At 42.3% G+C, this 9980-nt stretch overlaps 1 protein-coding gene across 1 annotated transcript in view; it reads left to right on the plus strand.

Moving 5' to 3' along the window:
* Positions 1–9619, plus strand: part of ANKRD55 (ankyrin repeat domain 55) — a 37353-nt gene extending 27734 nt beyond the window's left edge. The window contains 3 exon segments of the mRNA XM_088845568.1: positions 1–512; positions 2521–2622; positions 7816–9619. The exon segment at positions 1–512 is cut by the window's left edge and continues 13 nt beyond it. Of these exon segments, the coding sequence (XP_088701694.1) occupies positions 1–512; positions 2521–2622; positions 7816–8096 (895 nt within the window). The 3' untranslated portion in view covers positions 8097–9619.
* Positions 9620–9980: the final 361 nt, after the last annotated feature.

The following is a 9980-nucleotide window of genomic DNA, read 5'->3' on the forward strand; positions in this document are numbered from 1 at the left end:
GGATGAAACCTCGGAGGTGGATGACATTATCACCACATTTGACTGCATTATGGATGCCAGCTGCAAAGGCTCCTCTGAGGAATGTGTCACAGCGATTGACTTCAAACGAAGAAGTGCGGACACCAAGAAGTACCTCATCTCAGAGAATAACCCCTCAGACTGCAATGGCCTTCCACCAATAAGAGCCCAGAGTCTCCCGCCCATTACTGTGGGTCATTCTTTTTTAACAGCTTCTCACACGACAACCCCTAGCATGAATTTGGGTACTGACATCCACCATTTTGTACACCAGTCCCAAAAAAGCAGAAGTGAGCATGATTTGTCAGATCAGAGGAGCAGCCGTCAAACCCTGGACAATCCTTGGAAAGTTGACACCAACCAAATACTCACATGTAAAGTCTGGACAGCAATGCCTTCTGATAATAAACTGATAGACGGATTGTACCCAGAAAGATCCAGTCATGTGCTGTTGTGCCCTCCCCATCTTCCCCACCTGCCCAATTCTCCATCAGGTAATTTCCCCCCTCCTCTCTGTATTTATTGCATGTGATCCACGAAGGCCCATAAGTGCTTAGAATGGCATCATTGCATGCAGCAGTCAGAGCTGTGCTTATTGTTCTCAGTATGACAGTTTCCGTACTGAAGAGTCAAGCCCCTATTAAGCTGAACTGTGGCTTTTTTCTTCAGAAGTGGGAATGAATAAATCCCACACAGTTCACAGCATTCTCTTCCACACACTCATCATCCGTCCCCTTTTTGGACATAATAATGCATATACTGTACTCTTTTAGTTCCCAATACTCAAACCAGGGGATCAAGGAAGTAGGATGGTTTTGTTTCAAATAAGGCCAGATCCATTCCAAGCACTGGTCTAGCCATAGCATTACTATAATACCATTTCATTCCTTTTATATTACTTTTCAGTGATAAAAATTACAGTTTTGTTTGTTTTTAATAATCAAATTCTTAATTTAGCGCCACCTTCTGTTACCATCATGCATGGATGGCCAAGTTACAATGTAAGCCTTTATTCCATACAGATATCTAAATTAATGGGGAGTGGGTTTGCACATGTACTAATGTCTCCATTTGTGAAATACCATCCTTCTTTCTATTCGTCTGGCACCAAACTTCACAGTTATTAGGAGCCTGGTAATAATTGTTTCATTTTCCCAGCCAGGTTTTTTAGCTGGGATGGATGAGTTTGAATATTTTAAATATATAGCGGTACCTTGGTTGTTGAACTTAATCCGTTCTGGGAGTCCGTTCAACTCCTGAAACCGTTCGGAAACCAAGGCATGGCTTCCGATTAGCTGCAGGCGCTTCCTGCACTCAAGCGGAAGCTGCATTGGATGTTCAGCTTCTGAAAAATGTTCACAGACCGGAACACTTACGTCCAGGTTTGTGGTGTTCAGGAGCCAAGCTGTTCAAGTACCAAGGTACCACTGTATATCATAAAACACAACCACAAAATAATAGCAAATGGTTGTGTGTATCTGCAAGGCATCTGGAATGGCTTCTGGTTTGTGTTTTTAGAAATGAACACTTACTGGATTTAGAACCGGCATTTATTCCAATGACAGTGTCTGTGGTTAGTGCTGTGGGATTATGTGTTACACAGTTCTACCACTGGCACAGGCAATTTCTCTTGGATTGCTTTCATGAATATCATGGCTCAAGCATGCACAATCTGTTATATTTCAATTGATACTTTCAAAAATTGGAATGGGAACTCATGAAAGCTGTAAGCTTACACTGGTGAGATCTCTACTGAGAACTAGTTCCTTGGCTCACATTCTATAGCAAAAATTGGCCACCCTGGTACATTTTAGTATCACAACTGGTGAGCACTGAACTGTGGCTCATGGTGCAGATCTTACAAGGTATCACAAAACCTAAAGTCTGGTTGCTGTACATCTTCATCATGGGTTAAAAAGCCCATATTTTGCTGTCACTGCAAAGCTCTTACAGAGTTCCTGAAATTTAAGGCCAAACTAGATGTAATGTGAGCAATTGCCTGTGATTTTTATTATGCTAGCTAGCGGGTCTAGGATGTGTTTACTAGCCATGATGGCTGTGCCCTGATGCCACTTTAAGAAGCATTATGCCTCTGAATGCCAATTGCTGTGAATCACAGGTGGGCAGAATATTGCTGTTCTCATGTCCTGCTTGCCATATGCCTCTGATTGGCCACTATGAGAACAGAATGCCAGACTGGATGGGTCTTTAACCTGATCCCGCAGGTCTCTTCTTATTTTCTCTTATAACTCTTTCCCCTTATGCCCTTTCCTCAAGATAAACCATGCCTGCTTTGAGGTAGGGAGACAGCAGCACTATCTGCATGTAGGATAATACTGCTTTGTTGATCACTTGGGCGGTGAGAGAAAGGAAAGGGGCTTACAGAATCAATCTGGGCCCTCTTTCCCCCCCTCCCCTCACCCCCATATCCCACCCTTGTTAGGCTCAGTGTCTTTTCAAAACAAACACAATTTGTGTGTCTGTATTTTCCTCCCATTTCAGGGAAAAGCTTTCAACAAGCAATTCTAGAACGACCCAAAGTAAAAGAACTAACACCCATTCGGAACAACTTGGCTCCCATACTAAACCACTGTGTTCAGAAAGGTAAGAGTATTATCTATGTGTATTCTGTAAAAAATGGTGGTTTACTGGCCACTTACTCATCCCCCGCCCCCCAAAAAATGCTTAATCCAGATCATCTAAAAAATATTCTGCAAAGCTTTAGGTCAGGTGTGGGGAAGCTTTGGCCTTCCAGGTGTTGCTGAACTGTGACTCCCATCATCCCTGACTATTGGCCATGCTTGCTGGAGCTGGTGGTGCGATGGCGCAACAGCACTTTTTTCCCCTGGCGCCGTTGGGCCGGCCCTCCCTTAAATATAGTGCACCCACCTCACAGAACACCAATTACCCGAACTCCTACAAACTACCCCAGATTATCTTATGGGGGACTTGTGTGAGGGAAAACTTAATAATTTGGAGTCTCAGGCAGGATTTGATCAAATAAACAAGCAATATTTTATTAAACAAAGGAAGTTTATGACACAATGTGGGTAAAACATAGGATACTTCAGATTATATTATTTCACTTCAGTCCTTCCTCAGTTGCTGCACAGTTGTTGCCTCTTAATACTTTGGTTCTTAAACAAGGTGGTACTTCCTGTCAGTTACACACTCCTTTTACAACCCTACTCCTGAGGTACTCCAAGTAACAGACCCAAGGGATCACCACACCCCTCTTAACTGGTTTGGGAGTCTTCTCTATCCCCCCTGACTGGAATGAGTCCTAAGTAGACTGTATCCTCACAGCTTCTACTTCTCCTGGCTCAGCCTCAGCCTCCCAGTTAATTCCTGGCCTATTACTCTCACAGGAGACCACACACTGTCCTTCACACTAAGCTCAGAGACTCCTTTCTCTAGCTTTTGATATATTCCTCAGTGTGGATGTTTCTACAGTACCCAGAATCAACTCTCTCTCCTCTCACTCCCTATCTCCCAACCTATTCTCCCAACCTCTATCCCAGCCAAAAACTGTTTCTCCAAATCCTCTCCTTTTCAACTCCCCCTCCTGGAATCCCGGCCAATCATAAGCTGCCATTCATTAACCATTTGCTGGCAGGGAAAAAGGGAAAAAAACCACTTGGTGAACCAACCTGCCCAGCAAAAACAAACTTTTCCATCACGATGGGAGCTGTATTTCAGCAACAGCTGGAGGGCCAAAGGTTTCCCAGAACTGCGTTAGGTTGTGACCATTGCTTATCCTATTCTTTATTTCTTACTATAAGAGCCAGTACTGTGCACCAATAAATTCCTGTTGTAGTGTAGGAACAGCAGGCTATACTATATTGTAGTACAGTGGTACCTTGGGTTACATATGCTTCAGGTTACATATGCTTCAGGTTACAGACTCCGCTAACCCAGAAATATTACCTCAGGTTAAGAACTTTGCTTCAGGATGAGAACAGAAATCGTGCTTCGGCAGCATGGCGGCAGCAGGAGGCCCCATTAGCTAAAGTGGTGCTTCAGGTTAAGAACAGTTTCAGGTTAAGAATGGACCTCCAGAACAAATTAAGTACTTAACCCGAGGTACCACTGTATAGACCTTGTAATGTTGAAAGGCTGGGTGGAAAATGTTCAAAACAAACGTTGGTGTTTTTGTCTGAATCACTTAAAACTCCTGCAAACAAAGTGATTTCTCCAGTAGTTTACCACAAACTCAATTTCCCCCAGTAGTCAGCATGTTGCTTCAGTGGTTTACAGTAGCAAGTGGTGAGGCAAAATATCAGTTGCCTAGCTAGCAGAAGCACTCTATTTGGAGCACAATGTTTGCATGGCTTTTCTGGGATTTTTTAAAAAAACGGTTTCCAAGTTAATAATTATTCTGTTGTACAAACAGGAATCACATTTTGAAGCTATAATGGGTAACTATACTGTGATCTGAAAAAAAATAGGCAACACTAGCTGTCAGAGCAATATAATATAAAAACAGTCAGTCTGAAACCACATCCCGATAAGAGCCAATGTGTGACTTGCATTTTGATTAGTTGATTAGAGGAGCTGAGAACCTTTTAAATTAAGCACGATGTTGATTAGTAAAGGCATATCAAGATAAAATTTCTAGCCTTTTCCTACTATGGAAAAAGGGTTCCTGCCAAGACAGAGAGAATTTGAATTAAGTTAAATTCAGGTTTAAATGTATATTATAATAAGAAGTGAACCCCAGAAAAAGACATAGTGGTTTTTTTAAAAATCGAAAAGAGAAGGGGGTGGAAAGCTGTATAGCTTAGGAGAAAACTTTAAAACCTGAACTTTTTAATGGTAAAAATTAAAGAAAAACAAAGAAGAATGGGTGTAAAAAGTAAAGAGGAACCACTTAAAAATAGAACTGCAGAAGAGAAGTATGTTATTCAGTGTTTATAACAAGTAGAATTGGCATGAAAAGAGAATAAAGATGTCTAAGTGTGTCAGGAAATGATATTTCCACATATCATTATTTGTATGAAAACCTGTGATAATAAGTTCTTGTTGAAAAATGAGGAGCAGCAAACAGCTGCACTTTTGGAAAATGCTATAGTGAGGATAAAATCTACTCAGTAGTCTTGGAGGGAATGGCTCTCATTGTCCTGGATCCCACAGAGCAATAGGACAAGGAAATCCAGAGAATGGTGTGATTTGGCTAGTTCAACAGTAATAACAACACAAACACATCATTTAAAGATGTTATACACCAAACACCTAGTTTTCAAGAACACCTTGCTGTCTACCACCAGCACATGGGCCATAGACTTTGAGGGCCAGTTATGGGGAAGCCTGAGTAGCCCTGAAACTGATATGAAGTGTTACCATGGTCCCAATCCTGACAACACCATCTCAGGCCCTTTGATCAGTAAGGGAGGCCTGGGGGCTGTCTGGTTGGTGGTGCCCTATGGCAGGGCCTTCTTGGTGGCAGTCATACAGACTTCCTCAAACTCAGCCCTCCAGATGTTTTTGGCCTACAAGTCCCATGATCCCTAGCTAGCAGGACCAGTGGTCAGGGATGATGGGAATTGTAGTCTCAAAACATCTGGAGCGCTGAGTTTGAGGAAGCCTGTGTTATCCAAGCTTTCGATGACTAAAAATTCTGCCTCTGGCATTGCTGAAATGATTAGAGCTTTAAACTGTTTAGAAAGTTGTTCTGAACTGTTTTTGATAAGCTTTAATTGTATTAGTACTGACACGCTTGCTGCCCTGGGTTTCTTTGGAGCAGGGATGCATAACCTGCGGTCCTCCAGATTTTTCTGGACTACAATTCCCATCTGCCCCAGCCAACATAGCCAGTGATCAGGGATGATGAGAAGTATGTCCAACAACATCTGGGGGGCCACTGGCTGTGCACCCCTGCTTTGGAGGAAGACCTTGAACGCAAATAAATATATCTCCCCTCCAAAGCTATTTGCTTTTGGGATATTTAGTACCTTTAGCACCAAAGGCAGCATCCCTTGAAATGTGGATAGCCACTTCAGAATGAGCATTTTGGTTTTAATGTTATAAGGAGAGTAACAGAGACAGAGAGAATTAAACTTTCCTTTACTTTCCTTCTCCGCTTGCCGTATTCCTGAAGCTCCGCAGACTTTCCCTGTTGCAACTATTTACATACAGTTAATTGCATGCAATTATTAGTGTCATGTCTAATTTGGCTCTGACTTCTGGTGTGAGTGGAGGGATTTGTTTTGCAAAGAAGCAGAAAATAAACCAAACTCAAATGCCTTTCACTCCCCAGTAAAGGAAACTTGCTTATGTAACTATAGGCAGAAGTCACGTAATCTCTCAGTAATTGCCACACTCAGCAAATAAAGTGTTCATTATTGGCTGCTGTGCATTTGGTGGGAGAAAATGAAGAGCCTTAGAAGCAAGAATAATTTTATCTCTGTTACTAGCTATATCAAAATAAAGCCGGCCAAATATTTGTAATATTGGTTTTGTTGTTGTTGTTTTTAAAGAAGGATATCCATTGCAAAACAGTTAATTTATAGATGAAAAGGTACATTAGCATAAACTAAAACATCAGCACTGAACAACAACAGCAGCAAAAGGAGTACTCGTAAAACATAATTGGGATATTAGAAGAAGTTTAAGGAAATAAGGTTTTAAGTTTATGCTATTTATTAAATTTGTATCATCCGAAAATCACAGGCCGTTCACAACATCAATTTACAAAATACAAACACAAAATACATGACAAAACAAACAAACTAAAGCAAACCAATACTCCTCCCCCCTGCTCTCACAAGCACATTTAAAAGGCCATAGATTGTTCAATCAGTCAAAGGCCTGGCTATAGAGAAACGCTTTTGCCTGGTGCCTACAGGGACGCGGGTGGCACTGTGGGTTAAACCACAGAGCCTAGGACTTGCCAGTCAGAAGGTTGGTGGTTCGAATCCCCGCGACAGGGTGAGCTCCCGTTGTTCGGTCCCTGTTCCTGCCAACCTAGCAGTTCGAAAGCACGTCAAAGTGCAAGTAGATAAATAGGTACCGCTCTGGCGGGAAGGTAAACGGCGTTTCCGTGCGCTGCTCTGGTTAGCCAGATGTGGCTTAGTCATGCTGGCCACATGACCCGGAAGCTTTCTGTGGACAAAAGCTGGCTCCCTCGGCCTATAGAGCGAGATGAGCGCTGCAACCCCAGAGTAGGCCACTACTGGATCTAATGGTCAGGGGTCCCTTTACCCTTTACCTTTAAAAGATATGTAATGAAGGCTCCAGGAGAACCTCCCTAGGGAGAGCATTCCACAAACGGAGCCACCACAGAACAGGGATGAATTCAGTTTTGTCTATGCTCAACTATAGTTTGTGTTGTGACATTCTAGATGAGACTACAGATAGAGAATTATAAGGGGATGTCAGACACACCTACCCCTCCACACATCATGATCTCAATTCAAAAGCCACATCCTGGGCTGACATCTTCATCAAGCTGTCCAGTACAACTCCAGGGTCTGCTTCTTCATCACAACCAGTTCAGACCTAATTAGCATATATGCGAAATTAGGGGTGAGGTTGCCTTGGTGGTTTGCAAGAGGCAAGTACCCAGTCTGCCCATGGAAAGCAAGAACAGTTGACGTGTTAAGTGTTCATAGTACAACAGTTAGACAGAGCAGCAGAATGCCAATATTACGATGGTGCATCTTAAAGCAGCTATGAGCAAGTCATACATACATATTGCCTGCAGCATAACCCACTAGAGTGCACTAAAAAATATACATCTGACAAGCTGCATTATCTCTTGGTTTGTTCTCTCACTTTTCTCTCTTTGCTTTCTTCCAGCCCAGCTACCACCCAGCCAAGCTTCTCAGGGTGTCAAGGAGACAAAGTCATTGTCTTTAAACTCATTACGGACTGGCGCCTCTGTTCTCCCACCAGCGCTTACCACAAAATCCCCCAAAGCAGGACTCTCTCGGAGTAATTTGCTGTACTCTTTCTTACCAGTGCTGTCAGCAGAGCCTCTCCGAACAAGCAGAGTCCTGCCTGCCATTCCAAGCCAGAAGGAACCCAGCCTCGCGGAAGCACTTAACCAATCGCACTGCAAATCAAACAGCGACAATTAGCTCAAGAATCCCGGGCCGTCCAACAACTGGCAGATAAAAAAACATTTGTACACATTGCTTTCCAATCCATTGTCAACGAGAGAGTTAGCAAACAGACTGTTTTAAAATTCATGCAGCACTTATCGCAGCAATCAATTGGGGGGCATTTATTTAACTTAATAATATACAGTATTGGGAAAGTGCTAGCAAATGTGCTGTGGAAACAGAAGGGAGACAATGAAAACACAGTTTTTCTTAACTTTCTTATTTAGGAGCCAAGCAAGAGTGCCTGTTTCCAGTGCCCAGTCAAATGTACTTAATATTTAGCACACGTACATCTCTTTGAGGTCTGATTTGCATATGGTGCCAACTTCAGGAGGCCACTCAAAAAGATCTACCTGTGCAGGTACTCCAAACACCAGGTATTACATTTAACGGAGTTGTAAGACATACCGTACATATGCAGCATTTATATGCCAGTATTCTGTGGCCCAGATGGCAGCCATGTTCATGTGCAAATGCTCCAAACTTAGTCACCACACAGGCTAAGAACCTTTTAAACAGGATGTCCCTTATATAGAGCATGCACCCAGGTAAGTGCCTTTCAGAACTATCCCCACACAATGGTCCTGTTCTTTCATCATGATAGGCTACAGGTTGTCTTCAACCATGGTTTAATTAAGAACACCCCTGCCCTGCTTTTATTCCTTCTTTGTATTTTTTTGTTTTGTGGCTCATGGTTTGTTTGAACCAAGAAAATCACGATCCAGGTTCAGATGATGAAAGCCATACTATGGCTTATTTGGGTGCCGTGCGGGGGGGGGGGTGAGATAAGCAGGAGAGGAATGGCAAGGGGAACAGCATGGCAGGAAGCAAGCACATTCATGATTAAAGAATGGTTTAAGGCAAACAGGCTTGTTTTCCTGTGCAAACCAGGCCAAATGGCTGACCCAGTTCAATCATCTCTAAGACCATTTTGAAGGTTGCATTGACTAGTACGGGTTAAGCACTCTTAACCTCCAGCAGTTTGTACCCTGAGTGTTGGCTAGGATTTTCTTTTCTTTTTCCTTTTTAATTGGCAAAGGTTTTTAATATATCAAAACAAAATATAAACCAACAGTAAAAAAAATGTTGACTATGACTGTAGAAGATCTATGAACTATAAATAAAACTCATACTTTATAAATTTCTTGATGTTGGATTGTCAAGAAATATGCATTTCCTGTGCTAGGAACTGTTGGTCCCTGTGATCTCTGCGCTAAATATAGTGCAGAAAAGGGCAGACCAACGAAGAGCATTGCCTTTTCAGTTGTATAGTTGATGATTGCAAAAGAATTATATATAATGTATATATTTGCAAATGTACATATCTGCATTCAGCAAACGCGCTTGGGGATTTCTCCACACAATCAGTTTAAACTTATTTGTGGTGCTTTTTCAAGCCATTGCAGCAGCACTGCTATATTGCTCTGTTCACAGTTCCTCAGTTTTGACAGCACCACCATGACAAATAAAGTACTGCTATCTAGGGCTTTTTGCTACAAGGGCATGTGTGGCATTGTTGTTGTTGTTGTTGTTGTTGTTGTTTATTAAATTTCAATATCACCCTTCAGCTGAAGATCACAGGGCTGTTTACAATATAAAAACACAAAAATATGCAAACCACAATAACAAACGAAAACAATAACCCCCCCCCACACACACATGCACATAAATTGCTTAATTAGCCATAGGTCTGGGAGGAGGAGAATGTTTTTGCCTGGTACGTAAAGATATGTCATGATATACAACACATTCACCAAAGTGTGAAAGGCTGTGGCCTGGTGATTTGTGTGCTGTTTGTTGGTGGGCATCCTCAGGGCCCTGCTTTCCCTTCCTGCAGTTCTTTATCTTTAAACTGGACTT

The sequence above is a fragment of the Podarcis erhardii genome, assembly GCF_964252035.2.
Source record: "Podarcis erhardii genome assembly, chromosome: 11".
Taxonomy (NCBI): domain Eukaryota; kingdom Metazoa; phylum Chordata; class Lepidosauria; order Squamata; family Lacertidae; genus Podarcis; species Podarcis erhardii.